Source organism: Ylistrum balloti, unplaced genomic scaffold (genome assembly GCF_031769215.1).
Source record: "Ylistrum balloti isolate Yb309-2 unplaced genomic scaffold, AGI_CSIRO_Ybal_v1 Utg370246, whole genome shotgun sequence".
Lineage (NCBI taxonomy): Eukaryota > Metazoa > Mollusca > Bivalvia > Pectinida > Pectinidae > Ylistrum > Ylistrum balloti.
The window spans coordinates 802,109-828,757 of record NW_026782198.1 but is presented as its reverse complement, the minus strand read 5'-3'; the positions used below and the strand labels follow the sequence as shown (position 1 = coordinate 828,757).

At 33.5% G+C, this 26,649-nt stretch overlaps 1 protein-coding gene across 1 annotated transcript; it reads left to right on the top strand.

Annotated features, from left to right (window-relative positions):
* The first annotated feature begins 3,809 nt into the window (after window positions 1-3,809).
* Window positions 3,810-4,994, top strand: LOC132552386 (dopamine receptor 1-like). Its single transcript, XM_060216556.1, has one exon. The coding sequence runs from the start codon at window positions 3,810-3,812 to the stop codon at window positions 4,992-4,994; it is 1,185 nt and encodes a 394-aa protein (XP_060072539.1).
* Window positions 4,995-26,649: the final 21,655 nt, after the last annotated feature.

Genomic DNA, 26,649 nt, shown 5'->3' with positions numbered 1-26,649 from the left:
ATTTTGAAGTGTGAATTTAACATGAGGATCGAAGAAAGCTGATCTATGTTACGTTTTCATTGTTGGTTTCAAGCTGCACATTCTTTTAAAAATGATGGACCGAACGGACTTAACCCACTCAGAAAGTGAATCCAACGCAACATGCTTCCGTTTCTCCATGTAACATTAGACAACGTCTTTACAGCAATATTCAAACCATATTTCTATTTAAAGTGTACTAAAAGTAATAAGAAAAACAAATCCAGAAAAAAACATTAAGGGTTTTAGACAAAAGAGTTTTTGCTCTGTCTTTGTATCAAGAAAATTTGATATAGTTTTACATTGATATGGAATGGAATTGATCAGGTCCTCCATTTAGATTGAAAGAATTTCATAGAGCACATTCGTAAAATGATATGCATTGTAATGTAACATGCATTTCTAACGACGCCAGATTCCTGTGTACTTCTATCCCTCTCGACAATGCTCTTCATGATATTCTATACAGCTATGCGCGCTACCGACCATGAAATACAAATATTGTATGCAGTGCTCCCTTGCCTTTTCATTGTATCAATGTTTCTATTGTGCGTGACAAAATGTGTAATACGCAATGTATGCATATACCGACGGCAGATGTCACGTGATCACACGAGAGACACAGTAGTGGGCTGGAGAGTTTTTTTTATAATCTTCCCGAAAGCTCTATATATATTCATAATTTTTTCTGTACTAAAGTGTAGGATTGCCGCTTTTGAAGAATACAGATTTGTTTGATAACACATTTATTTTCCTGATACATGAACATTTGTTTCACGTTGTGTTAGTTGTAATGGTCGGTAAAATTGTGTGGGTTTTTTTTCGCGGCTTTCCAGAAATATTAAAATCTTGTTCATATTTATTTTTAAGACTATATCGTTGTTGAGTAAAGAAAGTATTATAAAACGAAATGAAACTATGATTATACACATCTATGACACGTACAAAGTACACTTAGAAGTTGTTTCTAACTGTTAAATTCTCAATTCATATAAAAGTCGTTTTACGGGTTTTGTTTTTTGGGGATTTCTTTATTTTTTATTTACAGAATTGACAAATCGTTTAGTTCAACATGATGATTGTGAGATTAAAAAAAATACTGTCATACGATTCAAACCACATCAATTGATTCGCAATTATTTTATATATAGTAGTATATAATGATGTCGTTAAAAACTCGAAAATGTCAGCGAGAACGAACTATAAGTATAGAAAATCTTAAAGTACATTATGATGCGGCAGAGTCTCCTTAACAACGTGCGAGGAATTGTTAATATGTTTATTGAATACGTCTGCATTGTAACAGTGGTGTTTTGTTTGAGGCGGGTGATGGAGGTGAGATACACCTAAATATAGAAACAGAAGTGAAAAGAATACGTCTCGGTTACGCGAAAAGGTAGAATTTCATACACATGGGATAAACTTAGGGCAGGTGGATAAGGACACTCTTTTGTGATAAATGAATGACAGAATATGACATAACCCAGCAATTTACCTTTATTTACGGTTGGACGCTTATCCGCTCTACGCATAAATAACGAGTCTTACCTGTCTCGTGTGTGTCGTTAGAAGTCAAAACGCCTAAACTCTTTACGTTGTTGTTATTGTTCAGTTCGATAAATATGCATCATGTATAATTTTACATCTGGAATTGAATCGGGGGGGGGGGGGACCTGCATAATATGATAATACTTGTTCAAAAATTGTACCTGGCATACTAGTAATTAGTGTCTTCCAATACAGCGTTAGAATTAGAAATAGTAGAGACAAGAAATAATCAAATAATCAAAGAGCATCATGCAGCTTTCTCAGCCTTCTTGGACTTGTCAGTGAAATATACACTCACTTTAATTTCGTAAGAGGAGTTTGTGTGCATATGCTTACCTAAACCAGATGCATAGGTGAATATGTATCAATCTGTTGCTAATTTGGAGTAATGATCATAATGAAGCATAAAAATAACATTGGTTAATACAAAATCCAGTATTAAACCAAACGAATACTTATGATGAAAGGAGAAGCATTCCTCTATATTGTAACATTTTTGTTCCGTTTTTTCTATATTTTTCATTTTCAGATGACTTCAGACTTAGTCAAATATATTACAGCATGTAACATATTGTATAACCCTTTAATTAGCTCGTTATATCTATGACAAATACGGATATTTCTAAAGTGTGGAGAAATTAACACTGAAAGATGATATCTAATTTTTTGTAAGCTTCCCACACTTCAAGCAACCTGCTGTAACATGCATATAACCTGACATTGAATGCAGATCACTCCTTTGCTATTCATTTTTTTAATACAGATGAATGTTAGCTGCATCAGACTGAAACTACATGTGTTGATAAGTAATCTTGCTCTGGTAACTTTCATAATCTTTTTCGTTGTTTGCTACTGCTGTTGAAATAAATGTGAGTATTGTCACTTGAATATATTTCTTAGATAATAACAGGCTCTTTATAAAATGCCTGAATGAGTTATGATCTTATATCATCCCCCCGACTTGGGTATAGCTGTATTTGCTTGTAAACCTCGGTTTGAACAGATGGAAGGGGACGGGCCGACTCACAGCGCTTTTCCTGTATATAACAGTATTGACAACCTAATACACCAATTCAATACAAATACTGCCATCGCCTTCGTACGGCAGTTAGCTGACTTCTCATCGAACAGACTAGTATACGCTTAGCGTCTATCTGAGCGAACACATGGCCGAGGAGGCCTCTGATCGACAGTAGGCTCTCCACTATCACATAACACACAGCGGAACCTATCGTGAACACGCGCCAGCCTGTAACCCCGTGGGTAACATACGGAAGTATTCGGAGCTGCTGAAAGTTTTCTAAATAGAAAGTAAAACTACTTTTTATTAGAAGTTTGTGGGATTGGAAATTAATTCTTGTCAGTGCAATATATTTGCCGGTGTTTACTATAGTATTCATGACGTTGTTATTTCATAACGGACCCGAGTGTATGAGCACAATATACCAATCGTGAGTGAAGCCATGCAGATCATTTATGTGTACTTTATAGAAACCCGGGAGAAATGTGTTCTGTGAATACGCCAGGATTAAATAGTGAATTTCGTTTGATTAAATACTTATTTATTCAAGATTTCCAATGTTTGAATTCGGTAAACGGAACCTAGAAAACAGTATGAATTAAATAGTCCAGACGTGCTCATATCAACTTAACCTGTCGATATTTGGATCTACCTGTAGTATACCTACGTACTTTAACGGACAGAGATCTCTGCTAGGACGGTGAGTGATGGGACATCCTAATTGAAAAACTTACTTGATTTTTAAGACCATGTAACACGAGCAGTTTCAATGATTACATGTGAGGAGATGTCCAAATACCTTTATTCTGGTTGGTGAGGGTAATTATCTTTACAAACACTGATAGGTTGTATTGGCGGTTAAAACAAACGCCCATTTACCCGGTGTTATATCCATAGTGTTCAAATGGGAGTGTTTACCTAATATCGCCTACACCTTAAATGGAAATTGTTCGTCAATTGATCCCCAGCAGACCAATGTTTGCTGTGGTACCACTTTAAAATTCCAAAAACAAATCTTCAAGGAGAAGTTGTGCGTGTTGTGATGGTTCAGGTGGTGTATGGATGCCTCTATATTCCACTATGGGTCTGTTGATCCGGTCTTACCACTCCCTGTACACCTTGGAATTAACTGCGGTAAGGTTGGGGAAGAGGGGCAATACAACTGTTAATCAGCAGATGCCAAACCATCGGATTTATTTGAGAAATTGCCGTTCCCAAGAATATGGTGACCAACTACTCTGTTTTTCCTAATCTAGGGTATGACATTTTCGACAATGGAAGTGCTGGAGGTAACGTTTCCGGCGATATGGAATCAGAATCAACTGGACCGTTTACTCTCGTGGAGAGTATTGTGATTGGGACCATTCTGTCTCTGGTCATTATTCTGGCCATTGCAGGAAATATCCTGGTCTGTGTCGCTGTGTTTACGGACCGGAGATTAAAACACCTCAACAATCTATTCATTGTGTCACTAGCTATCGCAGATCTCCTAGTGGCTATACTTGTGATGACTTTTGCTGTCGTAAACGATATACAAGGGAGATGGCTTTTCGGTTCCGTGTTTTGCAATATTTGGATTTCATCTGATATCATGTGTTCAACCGCTTCCATCCTTAATCTGTGTGTTATAAGCTTAGACAGATATATTCACATCCGTGATCCGTTACGGTATGAGGCATGTATGACTTGGAAGAAAGTTGCTGCAATGATTTCGTCAGTTTGGATTATGTCTCTTATAATATCCTTTGTTCCTATTCACTTAAATTGGCACAAAAATCCGGAGGATCAAGGAAAACCTCCTGATGAAAATTCTTGTATGATGGATTTGAACCGAGCCTACGCAGTAGTGTCCTCCACTATCAGTTTTTATATCCCACTTATTGTTATGTTAGCTATTTATATCCAGCTTTATGCATATGCACGAAAACATGCTGCCAGCATTAAAAAGATCAACACGCCTTTATCACAAGACCGTTTTAACAATTCCAACGGTAAAAGTAGCGGATCGAAGATGTCCGACCACAAAGCTGCCGTAACACTTGGTATTATTGTTGGAGTTTTTCTTTTCTGCTGGTTGCCTTTCTTTATAATGAATCTGATAGCAGCTTTTTGTGAATGTGTTATTCCAGGAGCGGTGGTCAGCGTTCTAACCTGGTTAGGTTATGCCAATTCATTTTTGAATCCAATCATATATAGTATCTTTAATAGAGATTTTCGAGAAGCTTTCAAACGAATTTTATTCCCCAAATCATGCAAGTGTATTGAAAATCGACGTCATAATAATGGATTTAATCACCGGAGTCCAAGAAAACAAATGAACAAATCTGAATATATTATGCATACAACAGAAAATGGTTCTAGAAGGGACTGTAAAGAACCACTTTGCTCAGAAATGACAGCTTTATAAGTCCCATAGCCTTTCAGGTGAGCTCCACGGGCGTTTAATGCCGTATAGTTGTGTATATGAGAGTACTTTGAAAGATGTAGAGAGAACACGAGAGTGAGAGAAGGAAGAATACGATATAACACAATTAAGGCGAAAACGAGACATATAACGTTTTTGCATATTTTTAGCTGGTAAAGTACAGTTCAACTCATAAATTATATCAATTATCCATGAAAAGTATTATTCAATAGCAAAAAGTAGAAATTACACATGAATATTGATAGTCAGAAATCATGATATTATCCCGATGATATTTGGTTTAAATTGTAGTTTTAAAAACATCTATGCCACAAAACCATCATTAAAATTGAAATCTTTTTTTTTTTTTTTTTTGAAATATATTTCACTCTCGTTTATAGCCTTCTATTTTGGTTTTCCATACTGTCACGTGAAAATGTATTTTTAGCTTACGCGTTTTATGAACACGACAATATATATAGTAAAAGTTAAGAGCAATCGTGCATTGATCATGGCCATAGTGTTACAGGTCTATACATTATTCAATCCTGACTCAGCTAGCTTACTTCAATATTTTGATTTATTCTATATTCTTGAACTAACTAAGGTTTACAGGGTGAGTGAAATGTTTACCGATATATTCTGCCAAAGCAATTTAAATGGACAAAGAGTAAAACGCAGGAATGAACAAACATTTTCCTTTCGAACGTACCGGCTTAATCATACAGAGAATTAGAAAATAAATACCTCTTAATATAGATTGTCCAATTTATTTCACTCCAATAGGTCTTTATGGAGATGGAATTTTTCTGTTAAAAGTATATCTATACTTTACTCAAATATATCATGACTGCCATTAAACATTAATTATTTTTGTTTTCAAAGTAACTCTTTCCAAATCGATAATACTCTTAACGTGTGAAATAAATGATTTGGTGATTTTGACCCGATTTCCATTAATCCTATCATTGCAAAAACATGCCTTTTGGGAGGAATGGTATAATGGAATCGGTATTCCGAAAAGTAATGGAGGTTTAAAGACTCACAGGTCAATACGAAGTCCCGACACTGATCCTAGTACATATAGACACGAGGGCTATCACCGTGAACCTTTGTGCCACTAGGTCACGCTATCTACCTGTAGGCCCATATGATATACTACCAGCTTGGTCTAAATTATGAAATGCAGGACATGAATGTTATCAGCGTCTTTCAATATATTGCAAAGAAAGCAAAACTTGTAATAAAATCACACAATGTCAAGTTTTAGCTACTGTTGACATTAACAGGAATTAGGTTTATGATAAAAGAAAACAAGTTTCTAAAATCAAAACGTTTAGATTTGTCTTTGAAACCCAACAATTCTAAAGAGACTACTATGAATAATTCGTCAATGGTGAATGTTAAGATTGATTGCGTTGTTATCTTAACTATGTTTTTGTTTAAAGTAGACTAGACCAGTTTTCTTGAAAAAATCAGATATATCAATTTTAAGCACCAGTCCATATCATAATATAATATATATAATCTTCTATAAAAATGAAGATGATCTTCCTAATATGCTAATCACTTAAATGAAAAATCTTTAGGGAAATTCTCATCTGAACTGATTACCAGTAGCAAGTTAACACCCCACAGAGTATCTCTGTCGTGAAATGGAAACTATAGTAGGTCATGCTATTTTGAATATGTTATATATATCTATAGTATTATTTGCATTATTGAATAGGAGACCAAGGTGAACATGAAATTTTTACACAGGGTAGTCATTTTCGTAAACGGAAATGTTTGACATTTAGATCAACATCGTTTTCAAATTGCTTTGTGATGCACTTTTTGTAATATTGATTTTCAACATATTGGCTACATCTAGTGTATAGCTCAACTACGATATATATGCATAATCACTTGAAATATGATTCGTAACATTGTGAAGGTCAAAGATATTATTGTCTATTATGTCAAAATCAATTGATAAAAGATGATTTCAAGCATTCTTACAGTTGTCGTTACAACCCATAAACGAATTGTACAAAAGATAATAGCTTTCAGCAAAACATATTATTGGATAAAGATATAAAAGATAATGAAAAAAAATCTACATTACAAAGGTGGTTTGTCCGTCGAGGACTCTCAGTGATGTTAGTTGATATAAAAATGAGCCAATCTAGACTGAAGAAGCGTTTGTAAATTTCTGTCTTCCACTTGACCTCCTTTCGTGTCAGTGTGTAATTGAGAAGGTGTTTCCGGACACAATGCCACATGGCCATCGATCTGATCCCCAAGTCTCATCGTAAAGTTCTGCCAGTGCATTTATATAGACAAGTCCGTGTTAATTAAACAGTCAGTCGAAAATATCCCTAACGATATCTTTATGTGTCTCGATATTCATTCTATTGTTTTAAGTCCTAGAGGAAAGTACAAAAGACACACAAGTGAGGAGCACCTTTTAATGTAAATTTAGACTTAGATACAATATAGCCAAAGAATGAATGAAACTACATCATACATCTGTTTCCATTTGATGGGACTTGTCATTGATGCTTAGGAGAAAATCCATTGTTATCACAAGAAGTCAAAATGAAGATAAGAAGGTGCAATAGCCCTTATTCAAAACATTTCGTTTTTATATATATGTATCTAATAATATGAAGATGTAAGTGAATGATGACAGCACAGAAATAGCATTGTTAATACGCATTTAGAATAACGTAGTTACCGGAAATTCAAATAATGAACTTGACTGCACCATGCAGCTGTTTCGTCCTTCAAGGACTTGTTTGTACGTTTACCCTATCCGTTAGTTATATCCTAAATAACGTCCTAGCAATATATATTCGTGTGTATGCATTAAAACAAAGTATTTCACATTTACTTATACATTTTCTGTGTAAAAGCCGTTTAATGATCTTCCTGTCAAATTTTCGATGCACTCTTCAATACATATCGCAAATATGCATATGAATGGTTTACAATTTACAACAAAACCTTTAAGCGAATCCAAATTTGATATGATATACTAATTCAGAAACTATCAAGAAAGTACATTAAGCATTTGTCACAATTCAGGATCTATCCACGGGGCTAATTTTTAGAGCGACGGTCAATCGTTGTTCTTGCTCTTCCACATTTTGGATAGGATGCATCGTCAATTAAGATGTTCCTTCATTCTCTTTGAAATTTAGTTATCACAACAGGAGAATAGTGACCTAGTTTAGGTACAATATGAGACAGTTAAATCGATATCCATTGTTTCCATAATTATCCATAATGTGTAGTCCGTCCATCACATATATTATAATCATTTCATAATAGAAAAGCCTATTTGGTGTGTTTTAACTTTGTAGCCAGAATCAATATATATTATCGCCAAAATTGGTTTTAGACATAATTCATATAATTTACAAACGTAAAGCATTTTTTCGCAAGTGACAATTTCTAAATGCAATGTAAATACTGATCTCCATAGCCAAATTATCCTTTTTTAAATAACTTTTAAATTGAAATGTGTTATTATCTTGGATGAGAGTACAAGTGTGAGAGTTGAAGTTATCATAAACATTTTTGCAACATATATCATTAGCGACAAAGTCATACTTAAAAGTACAGCCCTTATGTTTTGTTTGGAAGTCTCTGCAATATTTATTTATAATAGAAATGTGTGTACACAATATATGTTTGGTTTGATTATGTATAATTTGATGTTTACTTGACTATGCCATTTGTCTGCACTCCGAATCACTCAAATGTAAACGTAGAACTATTAAAGGCACATCAAATGGAATGTAAAAAAAGATAGAATATACGATTGTATCAGTTCTGTCAGTAATGTTTTACATTCTAGTGTTTGTAATACAAAGGTGACCATCTAGATTCAAATGGAAAATCATAAAGAAACTTCCTTAAGGTAGTAATTAAATCGTTTCGATCATCGTTAATTGTCTCACATTTTGCCGCGAAAGTAATTTTACATTTTGCAATTTCCAAATTTAGAACAGCATTCAACACTTTGTCTATCTTAGATTAATAACAAAACTGAAGTGCCGTATATTCCTATTTGGTCAAGTATGGAACTAATGCAGAGGTGATTATGAAATGTTACTGTGTGTATTCTACTAGCTACAAACATTCGCCGAGGACAGGTTTTATGTAATTGTTACCATAGTAACGAGAATGTAGTATTGCGTAATTATTACTATATTTACTGCTGTTTGAAGTGCTATATCCCATAGGACTGTGATACGGTTGCTGTTTTTTTATGTGATGCAGCTAACTACTACTTTTGTTGATGTACTGAAGTGCATCTGTTTCGTTAGTTACATTGGTTACCATAGTAACATCTGTCATATTCGCAAGGTCCGTATGGTACAACTGTAACTGTAAAATGTATTCAATAGTTGTAGTGGTGTATCACCGTTACTTAAGTTACGATTGTTACTAAAGTATGGCTGAAACGCAAATATGGAAACTTTAGCAAATTGAATCTGCTACTGTAGTTCCAATTGTACCGTAGTATAATACTTTGATTAGAATTGTTGAAGGAATATGGTACATAGTTTATATAGTTGTTTAATATTGCAGCTACCACTATATACATTTGCTACAATATGGTTCTACAGCCATAGCTATGTTTGGTGTAGCGTGGTACAAATTCTATAATAGTTCCTCTAGTAAACTTTTCCGTGTTTTAGTACTATGGAATTTTTAATATTATTCCTATTGAATCAATTGGTAATTAAGTATCTATAGACAAAGCTGATTATATACTTATTATTGTCCAGCGGTGCTGCTGTCATTACAACATTGATATACTAAACTTAATGCAACGGAACAGTGATAATATGTTTCTATAGAATACAGTATATCGTTTATCCGTTTACCTGTAGTGACCTTTCAACTTTCAAAACTAGAGTAATTGTATTGTTTACTCATGTATAATAAGACATCGGTGTGAATAATTTTTGAAGCTTGTCTCCCTTATATGCAGATTGTAATTACCCCCATGTAATTTAAACAGCTGCATGGTAGTCAAACATTATGAATATAAGACGGATGTTATGTTCTATATTTGGAAATTGCAAAAAAAAAATTAAATACGAAAATGAACCATTTGAAAAATGATCAATGTTTATAATGATGTTACATAGAACTGAACAGACAACATATAGTTTGTTTCTTTTTCATTTCTGTTCATTAAAAAACATGGTTAGATACACTGAGATCCTCTTTAGGGGCGGTGTGAAGACTTTATGTATTAGCTAGTTTCTTTGTAAAATGAAGGGTTTTGATACCTAATATGTTTATTTATAATATCTTGAATGATAATTAATGATAGAGTAGATTTATAACATTCCACACAACGAGAGAAAGCTACATTGGTTATCTTTAACCGTAGTTCAATATTAGTGATTCTAAATATAACACAAAGAGATTTCTACTTATTCTGTTTATATCAACTTATTTTGTTTCATGTTATGTTGCATGTTCATTTCAGAATTGTTTGATTGCTCTTTATTATGACAAATAGTTTTTATCGTATTTATCATCGTCACAATGACAACTAATCCAAGGTATCATATGTTTTTATCGATTGCTTTAACGATCATAGGAACATTTTGTTTTGAAAAAAAGTAGTTTTTTTCTTAAAACATTAACGAAAGGAAATTATATCGAATGCTGAATGCCTCAAACTACTGATCACAGCTGCTTATTTGTTCCCCAAACCCTTCATTTTCTCCTGAAATTTGCCTGTCCAGGTAGAGTGCAGACTGGAGAGCGTAAAAATATTCAAAAGTTGATTTTCTATTTATTAAGTGTGACATCACAACCCAAGTGGAATTGTATGAGTTTAATGCAAAATGCCGAAGAGAGTAGCAATATCATATATGTGTACATGGGTTTCCGTAGTGGAACAGTTTAATGTGATAATTATTGAATCTACATATGCTATGTGATATATTATTATAATATAAATAAAATTTGACAAATATTTTCAACCCATTGTCAATTTGTTGTATATCATACTATACAATGATTACAGTATCAGTTTAGTGATATTAAGTATTTGCCTGATTTCCTTATGCATATTTTAAATTCACTACCGAAAGTTAACATTGATATTCCTAATCACATCTATCAAACACATCATTTGGTCCGACTGGTTTCCAACGTAGGGGGTGGGGGTACGGAACACGTGACGCAGAAGGGAAGGGGACCAGGAATGTGGCTATATATTTTGAAGCTCGATTAGAGAATCGATTTTTTGGCATAATAATGAAGGCTATTTACTATTAACTCGACTATCTAACTACTCAGAGGTTTCAAATATAGCACAGTTCTTAGATGTACATACTGATTTTAATATCCCCAATAATAATGGATCCGATTTTCAAGGTCATGTTACCAATATCGGCATCTTCATGTCGATATGTCGATAGCTGACAGATAAAATGTCCATACAGAGTTTCGTGAGATGAAGGTTGATAAAATCAATGCAACATTTGTGTGGTTTCTACCATGACCTCATTGGAAAAACTCCTTGTTCGATACAGTTTATGGTTCGATTAGATTGGATCGATACCCGTTGGTTTCGTTTTTGCTAATATGCGAACATGACATTACTTTCTTCGTGTATTGAAAAAGTTGACACGGCAGATGTCGATGAAGCACAAAACTTAATCTTCCAATCTAATTCTTGTCCTTTTTGAATGATCGTTGTGTGAGTATTTCATTTTTTAATAATTTGTCATCGTCATTGATTGTGAGTTTGCATAACGAATTTGTTGACATATTTGTATTTTCTTGTTGTTTTAAGCCTAATTGGCTGACATTACCTTGGCTGAAGCAAAGAAACTTACCCGTCAAATACATCACTTGTATGTCACTGTTATGACATTTCATTATTGAATGGTACGCTAAGCGAGATCGGTTTTCTGTACTTAATGGTATCCAAGCAGTTAACTATTTCTTAATGAGAATATTTTCCATAAACTCAGTGTATTTATTTTCTGTTACTTTGACTTTTGTGTTTCCCTTAAACAGCCTGTTGAAATAATCTAATATTTTGTCAAAACTTTTTAATAATGGCTGTGGAAAAACACACACACACAAAAGATCCAAGATAATGTTAAAATCAAAGAAGTGTTTTAGAAATGTACTACACATAAACCAACGGACATCTTCATTTCCATTGGAGACTTTTTTGTATATTGAAATGGTTTCTGAAGGCAAAGGGCATATTGGCTTCGACATCACTATTTCTTGTCATTGACATATATTCTGTTAATACCGTGAAGAACAATTTCAAAGAAATTTAATGTTTTGTCCGGATTTTGTTTTCCAATTCAGTTATTGATTTTTGTGCTGTTGCGCAGAAGCCGCTTATGGAGCATGTCTAGCTTTTAAACCATTGTTACGATCAAGATCACAAAGTTTACACACAAATGACGGTTAATGGGGTGCATAAACTACAATGGATGAAACGATTCAAGGCTGAAGTGATCAAGGCATCGATATTAAAGCAGTAGTTTTAATCAGTGCGATCGCAGCATACCGCGAAAAAGGTGTTTTCATCCTAAGTCGTGGACAGTAACTCATTACCGTATACGCTGCCTCGAATTTCTGAAGCATTAGCAAACTAAGTATCGGGTTTCTAATATGTATGAACAAGAGAGTGAAATATACCAATGGATGTTCATAAATGCTAACGGATGCTTGAAAGAACTCTTTTGTCAATTTTGTATTTTCTGAAAGTCATATATTTTCGTTGAGTATTTGTTTTGATTTGATTTGTGTTGACCTTTATTCCAAGAATGTACATATCCACGAAACGCCGAACATGTACGGACTATAACACCGGCGGGTTTATTAAGCATTTCAACGAAATAAAGTACCAACGAACATTACCTAAAACCACGAAATTTGAGCCCACAAAAATATGACTTTACTTTTTCTAATCTGACTCAACGGTGTAGTTGGAGAGTGCATAACACTTTGAAATTACAAATGTTAAACGCCTGAAAATAGTGTTTATTATAGAAAATGCAATTTGCATTAAATTGAAAACGATTGCACAAAGAAACATAAAATTAATAACATCTTTCTTACTTTGAAGTTGGAACTGCACCATACAACTGTTTCGTCCTATCTCCTGAGACTTTGTATTGATACTAAAGGCTGAGGTTATATAGGAAATGTCTGAGACCTTATAAAAACTCCAGCGGTTACTTTGATACTATCAATATTCTTTTATAGAATGATTTAAGATGATATTAGGCGTTTATTTTATCTTATATATGGCTAATTATGACGTGTTTCAGAAAAGGGAACATTAAACATTCTACATTGTGCTACGCCTCTGTAATTGTTATATAACCACACCGTTATAAAAAGTGACAACAAAATTGGCTATGTTTAGGCTGATTACACATCTCGCAATTAAAGGGTACAACGTTCACGTTACCTTGACAATGATGCTTGCTCTGTGATTGTGATGTCATTTCTTAAGCCATCCTAGGTTGTAAAATACTTCCTGTATATTGTCGGAGGAATGTGATACTCGTCTAGTTTACAGTGACCTAGTTCGGGTCAATGCTTCTATTCTTGTTGGATTCAGAATATCAGTCCCACGTGGTCGTATTTCATCCATACGTCACCGAGGAAATTACTCGGGCGTTGTGCTCTTTGTTATGGAATAAAACAGGTACACAGTATGATGTTTATATTGAATATTCTCTAACATAAATTTAAAGATTTTTGTGAAGATATTTCAAATATTTTGTTCATAATACAAGCCTTATAGTCATGCGATGGTACGCAGCGCGTGGTATATAACCTAACATCTGTGTGCTTACATTTCTTATTTGCCAACATCTAATAATATTTGGGTCTAACAATGGGTTAACAGAGTAAGCTGGTCATTAGCTGTTATAATGAAATCATCAAAGTCACGCAGCGAAAACAGTCCTCCCACACGCCAGAACCGGCCTCATTTTATTTTAAGAAGATATGATTTTTTTAATTAAAGAAGTGAGTGTTGATATTCGAATCAGTTTTTGACAGTGGTGTTATAGAGAAGTATTTGCGTGTAAAGGGAAGGGCCGTGGCGGATGACCCATGACATCAAAAAGGTAGACAAACACACAACCTAGTTAGATTTCATTTAACCTGTGTGTATTTATGAACATTTGTCTGATTTTTACTTCCTTGTAACAACTGATTTTAATAAGGCAGACGCTTGGACGACCACCGTCAGAAGGCAAACATTTGAAGTGAGATGCACAGAAGAAAGGAAGCATTGAAGGGAAAATGGTGACATATCTTGTTGATACTAAATCAAGAAGCTATGATAGTTTCTTTTCTATCTTCGAAAACCACATATGGCATATTCATGTCCAGATCTGCTAGTCTTTTGCTATGTCTAGCCAGTTGAAACAAAACAATTCTTCTTATTGTTTACTTATTAAACCTGAAATGTCGACAGACCAGATAGATCAGAATTATAAATCCGTACAAGTAGTATTCAGCAGATCCATTTCCTATGTAACAATCAAACCTCTTTTCTACGTGTTTCCCAAAGCGTCACGATATGTAAATGCATTAAACGGCTGAACATGTATTTCAACCTTTTGCAGCAATGGATTATTGTGTCACGTTGTGACGGTTTTATATTTAAATCGTTATGTAACAAAAAGCACAGGTGCGCCGGAATGTCTCTGTGAATCCCATTAAGTAGAGGTAACTGTTAGCGATAGCTGAAATGATTGACAGAAATGTTATACGCCGTTTGTCATAAAGTGGCTTAAAGCATTGTCAATGATATGTTCCCATGTTCCTTACAGGACGTTCACGCAATAGTGAGAGCCTTAAGATTGCCTTCTTACATCAAGATCATTTACTCAGCTACTGCATTTGTTTGCCGTTTTGAATCTAAAAATCTATCAATTAAAAAAAGCAATGTTTTGTCACGTCAGGCTAACTGATGTTATAAATTTTTGATTTTTGATAAAGGGAAACCGTATTTTTAAAAGCAGTTTTATTGTTTTGTATGGTATAAGACAGGAGAAAAATAATAGTTAAGATATTGTCCGTATGAAAGCAATTAACAAAAAAACTGGTGTAAAATGAGTCATCAACACCTAAATTTGTTTTGTTGGTATTATTATTATCATCATTATTACTATTATTCTATATTTTACTTACTGTTAGGATACATCGAGAATGCCACTAGGTGAGTGTTTCTCTGATTACTAATAGTATAAGCAATACAAGCGAACGTCCTACATAATTTGCATTCAGTGATTTCATGGATATGGACAGATCGTCGGAAAGGCGAGCTGCATCGACTTGTCTTATCATCTTAAATTAATCTATTTCACGAACTGTTCCTAATTGATTCCGAACAGTGCTCCTCGGCATCCCTAACTAAGTGTATACTCCATACATGATGATGAGACTGGCGTGAGAAGGTTTTAAACGTTCGTTCGAGGCTGTCTTGTTTTAACGTTGATCATAACAAGATCAGACTATTCCAAATTGTTGTAAAAACGGTAAATGTGTTTTTACACCTCGATCTCAATCTCACACGGCGAGAGGTCACCGAGCTAGCTCATGTCATCGTTGACGTCTACCAACTCAGGAAGAACATTATATTGTTGCCGCGCTCCCCAGGATAGTGTTTTATAGATGAAATTAGATTATACAGAGATATTGTGTATCGTTTTACGTATATTTGCAATAACATTGATGATTGCATCTTTATATACCACGTTGCTGAAAGCAAAATATTTCGACAGCATCATAATCTTCAATTAATGTTGATTTTGACCTGTAGCATTATAATTATTGCATTAAATCGCTTGATAATAGTGATCAAAACAGATTCATTAACATTTACTATCTTCTTTAAAATGGCAAGCTTTCCCGCGTGAAAATGAATTGTAATTGAATTTAAAGTTTGAATATTGATGCAGCTTTCTAAAAGTATAAATTGCAGTTAGGTAGATATTTTGATGTTGAAACAAACTGGTGCTATAACAAAGGCAATTACATATAATTAAGTCATGTCAATGCAGACTAATAGTGAATCTCGTGTTGTATGTTGATATGACGTTGTGTGCTTGTTAGCAAATGTCAAATGTCTTTGAAACGTCCTTGTGATGTGGCTATTTCTAGATAATGTCGATTTTATCTTCCATCACTTATATCATTAACATGCATGTTGACGAAATATGACGTAATGATTATCAAGTCGATGAATGGCGTTGATTCATAATCAGTACCACTGACTGGTTAGTTTTAAGAGAGGTAATTTTGTGGCGTAGGTTTTCAATTATTAGCAAATCACTAATTATGTTATGGCGTGTCATAAAGTTCATGTAACAACTACGGCATTTATGGAAAGAAATATACATGCTTATCGCTTATCAGAAAGAAATGCCTTAAGATGTGGTTTGTAATTTTTTATCAGAAACTGATCTATAGTGTATACTTGATATATATGATCAAATCCTATTAATTCTATCGTAAAGAGTTGTTTAGTAAGTGTTCTTAACCCTTTCTTTAATTGTCAATTTTTATTTGATAAATTACTTTTGCTAGAGGAGGTGTACGTTCTCGATAAGCAAATAATGTACAGAATTTACATTCTATTTAAATACTCACGTTGCATGTATTCATTATAGTGTCCCAATAGAAAAGAATTATAAAGGGGGATCCAGAATGACTTTTGAACAATCTTAGATATATTTTCGGAATAAAAGAGAAAATGTAGGCCATCTTAACTGCCAAAAACATATCTTATCAGGGGATCTTAATTTAGTTATATTTTCAGTAAACATGATAATGGCGATATCATCAGCATCAAACGTCATTGTTTACTATCTAAAACGCCGATGAACCCGAATGATAGGAACGATTTATGCGGTTTTTAAATATCCATAATGTGTACACTATATATTAAATGAGGAGTATTGTATGTTTACATACCTAGGTATGTACACAGTTTGCTATGATCTTAAAAAGGTGGAAATACCAATTAAAAAAACGACGGAACAATCTTGGCAGGTAAATACTGGAACTTTCATGTCTGCTTGAATAGTCAAAATACGATCTCATCATGTCGTTAAGAATGACAAATTCTCACGCGTGAAATATTTTTCTACATATCTAATATATATCAAAAGAGAATGACTCATGAATTGTCAATTAGCCCATGGTAGGATTCTGTGACAGCAAAAAGAAATTACCTGCCCAGTAGAAAAGATGACCGTACCCAAACAGATCGACCTGCTAGGGATAAGATATATACTTTTTATATACAAAAAGGTTATTACCAATAACATTTAAAAAAAGAAAAGAAAAGCTGGACCCTAATAAAGCTGTGAAGGTCTGTAAAATATAAGCGAGAATTTCTACCGTATGTGCTATGATCTTTACGTTTGCAAAATATTCATTAATATAATTGGTCCTTGAAAAGAAACAATGTCAACTTTTTTTTTTCATTGATTATTGTTTTCAGGTTAGTTGTAAAAACGTATTGTGGAAGGTCATACAATACTAAGGACTATTGATAAAAATAAATGCTTTGAGTTTCTGTTCTATAGAAAAAATGTATTGAATGCATAAAGGAACAGTGAAAAACGTTATGAATGTATTCTGTAATGAAATTTGAGATATCCTGGTCCAGGGCGAACAATACATCGTGATATTCTAGACATGAATGTCTGCTAATGTATTCTAGTGGAATGGGAACCCTTTCAATGGCTATTCCAGGCCAATGTGTTGGGCAAATAAAGACAAATATTTTCACAAAGTCAAACTTAAGTGATCAATGTGTAACGGCCAGTGTATGTGGCTTGAACGTAATGGTTTGTACACAAGCTGGCCTAAATCAATTATAGATACGGATCATGACTCTCTGATCGAATTATCTGGGGGAGAATCCCTTTTAAAATCCATATCTATCCACAGTACACACTGTTTAATATCATGGACGACCAGATCTTAATCAAATGATAACTCTATTATGTAAAATATGCTATAACTGTGATTAAACTAATAATATTTATTGACATTATAAAACGGAATAGACCGTGTCAGAGTTTTCTAAACTACCTTAGTATGTCATGCTTGAATTCGTTCCAAGTTATCTATAATATAAAAACCCTGTTTGTATGACATCGTCTGGTGAAGTAGTCAATGACTTGCATATACACACAGAAACACACAAGAACATTATTTTCATCTATATTACAATATTGATTTTTGCTTCACATGTAAGTATTTCAAATACAGGAACAGGTATGCGGTAATAGATTTTTAAACTAATAGGGTTAACTGAGAGTATTTCCTTTGTATAAAATTTATAAGAAGTGTTATGCACTTGCGTGTAGTAAGGTTACTCCTCATAACCTACGTATTGACAACATACCTAGTTAAAAGAATTTCAGACCATTCATACGCGGGAATGTGTCAACATGTTTCCTATTGTATATGGGTATAAAATAAACAGTGTCTCTTTAACCCAATGCCAACCCTTCGCTGCTGCATAATGGCGTATTTTCGATTTCCCTGTTTTCATTCAGCTAAGTAAATGCTTATTAGTATATTCTATAAAATCGGTCTGTAGACTTCATTCATATTCTTGGCATTGAAAACTAAAGTTATCTTGTATAGTTACTTCCTGCATCGAAAATATATGATTATTACCCTAATCATATTATACATTTGCAAATGCCCGGCCTAGAGTAGCATATTATTTGTTCTTGCTAATATTTCAGATCATCGACCGTAGTATTTCGAGTGTATAGTATCTGGTATTAAAATGTGAATTAGATAAAGCAAAATAGAATACATACTGAAACTCTAAATAACAGAAACCTGATGACATTCTTGTCAATTAAAGAGGGTTTTCTTTTTTTTTCTTTTTGCACGTCCTCCCAACTGCCAGGGCATATGAGGTTGTATTTCTGGTTAAACGCCAATAGAAGGAAAAGAACAGAGAAATAGAGTAGACGGGAAAGAATCTAAACAACAATAAAAACCTTAAAAACTAAAAGATTAGCCGATCTCAAAACAAAGCCCTTCCTGAAAATATACTTTTTATAGGCGTGAAGATAACATGTGTTCATATCATCTGTCCAACAAGGATGTAAACATAGCTACATTTACACGTTCAATTTCTAGTTAGTTAAGAGCACATGGTCTTGAATCAGACAACTCCGGTAAATGGGGGACAACTATAACCTGGAAAGCCCTGGAATATGGAACCTAATGAAAAACGATTTCTCGCACCCTTTCAGTAAGGACCCTACTGAAAAATGAACCGCACTGCCGTAATGTGGTAGGAAAATATATGATGCCATGTTACAAGTATGCCATGTGGCAATATGCATGACAACACCATAGACAGCATATATTGTGTGATGTCATGTTCCAACCTGCACACAATGTGAAATGTGTGAGGTCGTTGGACAATATACAAATATGGCCCTCTGTGGAGGGATACATCCAAAGTTGCCTCCCTGGGGATTGTTACTTTTCCGGGGGTAAAGCCCAGGGACACAGTTCTGGATGTATCCCGCCACAGATGGCCATAATTACTTTAGTATACCGAACAAAACTGATCACAAGTGTTAATCTGCAATACTAATGTAAAGGGTTTTCAATTATTTTTCATCGATGGTAGATGTGAGGTTGATTTTCTAAGCATTTTCTGCTTAAATTCACACATACTGATACCTCAAAAATCCCTCTCGTATCCTTTTAACGCTGATATCCATGTAAAAACTCAACTACAATTCAGATCCTCTGGTCTACAGTTACCGAAATCAATATCTCTCTCCGATTCGATGATATAAGCCATCAATTACAGCATGGCACATTTAGTAAACTTTTTCGTATTGACAACATCGAGAATTTTAGAAACATCGTTGTCTACGATTGCGTCTTGAATGTGCTCCCACCTTTGCTGCGATTTTTTTAAATAGCGGTGATTTTTGCTCATGGAACAGTGCAAACGAAACTGCATACACAATATCAAGACGTCTCATTATCTTTCCATCATTTATTTTGAAGATAAACAGTATAAAAAACATTAATTCAATATTCCATCATAAAGAAAATAAAACAAATAAACTTTAGGAGTTGATGCCACACCAAACCAAAACAACAACATTAAACGCTACAAACCCATCCTTGGCACAACTTTTTGACGAAAAAAGAAAACTTCTACAGTATGCCAAACTAATTCAAAGACCAAACGCATGTTTTAGTGTTACAATTAATAATGACAAAAGCCATGTTATTCAAACAGCAATTAACATTTGCAGAAAGTTTATGTTTTCGATTCATAAGGAACACATTGAAGCCAATATGTGGAAATTGAATAACAAATAACTACAAAACCATCCTCGACAAGATTGTATGATGAAAAGGAACCATGCAGTTTAAGCTCCCAGACAAATGTCGTGTTCAAACGCATTTCCATTTAAATAATAACAAAAAGTATTATATTGAAATAGCAATATATATTTTTAGAAAATGTATGTTTCCTTATTATAAGAACATCTTTGTAGCAAATTGAATTAATTCTCAGCTTTGTATGCAGTAAACAAGCTAACTAGATCTAATGAAACCATTTGGATTCAAGTTAACATTGTGTTAAAGACTACATCGGTTGCTTGTGAACTTTGGTTTTGTTTTAGAGCTATCAGGAAAACACAGATACATAAAATTTCGTATATCTGTCTGCCAGTTCTATCGCTTGATGTAGATTCCTGCATACCGTGTCAGCTACGTATACCAATTGTTCAATATAGTAGTGTTCTCTATACACTCAAGGATCGGGTTAGGGGTACGCTAGAGTCTCATACTGAAGGTAATTTGACATACTTTCTGCAGGAAACAATTAAGATATATGAAACTAATACATATTCCGTTGATATACTGTCAAGAAGGAAATAATCGTGATGTGGAAATTTTTACAATGTTACATTAATAAGTATTAAACTTCTTACAGAATACGATGTACATCAGCCATGAAAGTAAACTCTTCTAATCTCCATCCGCTGATCAACATCGGATAAAAAGCATTTCAACACAAATTCAAAAATTAGATATACTATAACCAAATAATGAATTAAAAGCTGCATCAAACATCTGTTTCGTCACTTCCGTCTCTTCTAGGACTTCAGTAATAATTAAGTACTTATAACGTTTAACATTTGAGGCAGATGTTATGACAAAAATGACATTGGTAATAAATAAAAACAAACGAAAAGCCAATATTTTGTCCCTCTCTTAGCGCTTTCCGTGCTGAAGGTATTACGCTTAATAATGAATGAGCTAATTGTAATTATGTTTGTTGTCTATATAGCGCTGATTTGCAGCAATGTAACTATCCACTAACAATCAATTGCGCTAAATTCAGTATGTTTGCATTTTATGATCTTACAATACGATTAACCGTATTTCAAAAGGATCGATGGAAAACTGAGACAGGCTGAAAGACAACATACTATCTGCTGATGGACAACGCCATACTGTAATACGTTGAGCTAGAGTAGTTGATGGGCATGTGAAAACTGAAGTGGCTGACTCCATACACAGTCAGTTAAACAGTAAATCATGACACACATATTTAGAACTAAGCACATAACCAAATTATACATATAACTGGTCTTGTAAAGTGGCCGTTTAACATTAAACTTGAAACGTTACCCGTAAAATACCATCGGGTGTATATATATATATATATACATGATATATTTACGATTGTTCCGCAACCATTAATTTACCAGCACTAAAGTATTAATTAGATTTATTATTCAGAAGGATACTTGAGAATAACAGCACTATTAATACTAAGGTCACTCTCTCGCAGGACCACTCTCCATATATCAACTTACACTAAAGTGCAAAAATTAAAATACGCTTGACAAATCAGTATGGTTCATAAGTTGTTTCCTTATGGAGTATTTCACTTGATTTAATCCATTCAAAAACAAAACGATAATAGCCTTTTATCAAAGTCTCAAATCCACGGCCATCATCGGCTTTTGTATATAAACACACCTACATAATTTAATTGTTAACATAACTGTAATTATTAGAGTCGTTTGCACTAAAACCAATTATTGTTCTCAAGTATAGAATATAGCGGGTCTATATATATTATATATATTTATATAAATCATAAAAAACTACCAGGTTCTCGACAAATATCAAACAATCATGAGGCACTTCAGTAATATACAAATCATTGCAATACTTAGAAATTATTAATTTTGCATCGCTTTCTAATTTCGTTGTCTGCATATATAATTTTATGCAACGAATATATATGTCCATGAATGAATTTTTTAGTTTTGATTATCATTTTTCATTTTTAGTAAAAGCCCCACTGGACTTTGATAACAAAGTACACTAAAGAATGAGATGTCCACATTCTTAACACGAAATTTGAGCCAGTGAAAATGAATGATTTTCCGGTTGATCGAACCTGTTCAATAGCTATGCCAGTAGGTTTTATTACTGCAAGTGTGTCTTTACATTGCTGGTATGGTGTTTAGAGTTAACAAAAAAATATTTCATATAGTATAATTTGGAAGTTGAACCATTTGACGTATTTGCCCAATTGTCATAATTGGAAATGATGATAAGGGAAACCCAAGATTCAAATTACACCTCTTGTCAAAGTCAAGAAATGTACGAGACCTAATCAACCTTAACATGTCGTTCAGCATGACTTATTTGATTTTAATTAGAGTTAAGTATAGCAATTAACCTTAAACAGGTTCCAGACATACAAACAGGAATTGCCATGTTTTTTGGAATGGAAAATGATTAAGGCTTCACTATTGTGTAAATACATCTAATTTATGTATAATTCTTGTCTTAAACATATGTGTCTTTTATTGAAGTTCTAAAATAATTACAAATTAATCATAAAATACAGAAATTATAAGAATAACAATCAACAAACCGAAATAAGTAAACGCTTACCAAGACATGACTCCAAAAGTGTGTAACCTTATTCAAAACGGAATGTTAACATAGGGAATCTTAACCATCGAACTTAAAGCAACATTGACCTTAGATATCTCGTGCAAATGTGAAATACAGCACACCATTACATTATTCTACATCTATCAAGATTTTTTATACTTCTTTTCTATGAGTCAGAAGTAACGGATATATCTGACAATCAAATACATTTCAATACCAACGTGTTTCTTTAAATAATGTCGATACATCATAATGCACTGGTATCTATGGCAGATCTAATTGGTATGAATTATGGCCTTTAAGATATGTACATGTCTGTAAAGATGTCATAACGATACTTTGAAAATCAATTCATTGTTATGTTTATTCTGCATTCCTGACATACTTAATTGTACATAAATCCAGTTCATATATATATATATATATATTATACAGCATGAATTCTAATGTTTATCTTTAGGAAAGATGGCCTTCAAAACGTAATTGATGATATTTTCTTTGGATAACGAAATTACTTTGTATCTGCGGGTTGTTCGAATATATAGAATGTGACATTTAATGTAATTAAGAAATCTAAGCAGAATGCACTCAAAAATCATGTCAACGTGATGAAGTGAATTGAGAACGAGATCGTTAATCAAGTTTCGTTTTGATATGTCTGCAGGTAATCGAACCTTAAACAGACGCATATATGTTATTTAATTATATAATAAAGTAGATGTACTATCTCTTATCGTCAGGAATTAAGAGGAATCACATTGAAAAGAGATGTGTGTGATTCCTTGTTGAATTACCTTATAAATCTAGATAATTGAATTACTCGATATAGGTTAAATGAGATAAAAACACAGCAAGCTGTCGAACTGAATGGATTAAAATGGATTGAAGCTCATTGATTTTTCTTTGATTAAATTGAAGGTACAAAGTACGGTGGCACTATTTGGCAGAGACGATACGCATGTCAACTAAAACTTGGGTGGTATCTATAATCTAGGCAAGAGAAAATATTTCCTGTTCGAAATTGTACTTGTAATCCTGTGGTTATAACACGACGGCATTAACTTCGAATCACGATGGGTGATTTTTTTTTCTAAACAAAATCGGACTTTAAGTTCATAACTTAAAATAAAGTACACAAATATACATGTATTTATATTACTGGTGTCAATCATTAGAATCTATTAATGACTTACAACACAGATATTATTGATCTTAATATCTTATATTTATAGGGCTAATAGAAGGTGTTATCCGTTTGTTAGCGATTTATCTCTAAGGTCATTTTGAAACGGGGTCAACTTGCCGTAAATTTTTTCTACCTAACTGAACAACATACGGAATGTTCGTATCACAATAGTCTGAGCACTAAGGTTAAATTCTCTCTCTCAATAAAACAAGTACATGACCAACAACCGGTCAGTAAAAACATCACACCAAACGCCTGTTTTACCCATGATATACATTTTTAACATGTTGATATTTTTTGTTTGTTTTTTCAAATGTAAGACTGACACATTTTCTAAAGGCATTAAGATTACTATAGAATGGCATGAATATTGAGTGGCAGTTATGTCATCATTTTAAATATGGTTTTATGGTTTCAGAAACCCTCTCCGGCCCCCTTCTTCTTCTTCGTTTGCAAAGCATAAGGGGATTAAACTGTCATCACAATTTCTAAAGATAGAATGTTATGACAAGCCTCGTTTATGATATACAATCTCCTTTAAACACTTCTAGCTGGTATGTTTAACCAGTTTTCCGAAGAGGGGTCCATACATGATAATGATGTGATACTGGATATTTGAGAAAGTATAACTGAATAAAACTGTGGATGATTCTATTTTTATTGCCTTGTATATGTTTTGTATATAAATAGACTAAACACCTGTTACACGTGTAACCATGTACACGAACACGAATTACACGTGTATAATTCAAATGTTTAATCTGATGGACCTCTAGACACTTCGTTGGCATGTGTACAGTTGCAATGAAAGCTCTGAACATATGTCGTGTTGTTCTCAATATATACCAAAAATAATGACTGTATTAAATTTTACTTAGAGTAAATAAACATAGTTGTACATATGGTCTAAAGATGTTATCAGGTTAGAATGACTTATCCGTATGTTTAAGCAGGTGTTCAGCTAGATAATAAATCAAATATAAGAAGACAGTATTTTAGTGCATACAATACAGATGCATCATTGTAAAAGTAGAAGCATTGCAAGCACGCGCAGAGAATTTAAATCTTTAAAATCCATTTGATGTCGACAAAGGTCAGAAAACGAAAAAATTACTATGCTTTAACTCAGTATTTACCATCAAAATAAAATTTGAATTGAAGAAAATAAGTATGATAAAAATATATAATAAAAAAACAGAACGTAAAGTCAGAAAAGGTCAGATTGATTTTTCAAGAATCTACACGATACCAAATAATGATTTGCTTTAATCAACATTTAGAACAAGTTAACTTTGAACTATAAGAAAATAAACTATGACTTTGTAGTTCTAAACGAATGTCTGCGAAATATTGAATGAATAAATTTGACTATCTACAGTCGTACACAACAACCAATACCAAACAATCATGCTTTCTATCAGTTTTAGGAATATAGTTTTCAATCAGTGTGTATAATAATCTTATTAGGTAAAGCCTGCATAGAGAAATAGATGAGCGTAGATTGGATAATGGCATATAACAAACAAATAATGATAATAATTCTATAGTTTTGTCATTTTATGAATAAAAACAATATCCATCTTTCAAGGCTTTGTGTCAATCAATTAATCCCTTGGATGCTTATGTTAGCTTCAAAGGGACAACTTCGATTGTTAGCTAATCCTGCAGGAAGCAAGATCGCTAGGTTATTGTAGTTATTATAAAAACAGACTTAGTAACAAAATATGATTTGGCCTACTTTTCCATAAGACAAGAATATAATCTCTAATCCCTGCTGGCAGAATTACAAGTATCATCTTTGGCATAAGACCTTTGTTTACTTTACGTGAATCTTCTGCCAGTGAAATTTGTCTGGGGAAGGTCAGTGTACGAAAATAACTTTAATTTGATATAAGACTCATCGGTAAACATATGATTGCACTTGAGTTCGATTAACACGTGATTTCTGGCATCTTGTACTATTTAAGGAGAATCAGATACACATATATACAGAGGATATCGAACACACGCAGTGCACACTAGATAGGCAGCCGAATGCTATAGATCTTTATTAGCTCCGTTCCAAAATTTAGGTTTGGTTGACCTACATTTTCTAAAGAACTTATCATTTATACTATATGTTGATCATTGAAAAACAGATAGTGATCTGTCACCACACTTGTTTTTTAACAAGTAATGATATATACCAGCACGCCTCTATCAGTCTTCTTCAAAGCTATGAAAACGGTAAGGCTTGGTATGCAAATATTTAGTTTACTTTACTATGTAGGTATTTTAACAACAGGCGATGGACAAATTTTCGAATACACGGAAATGATGAACGTATGGTGTCTTGTATTGGCTATGTCAATGGTATATAGACCTGAATTCGAAAGTCACAGCATACTTGCAGGAATTTTAGAATGAATGAGGAATGTTGTGATGTATTAAGAGATATACAAAAAAAATCTTTTAAAATGCCATCAG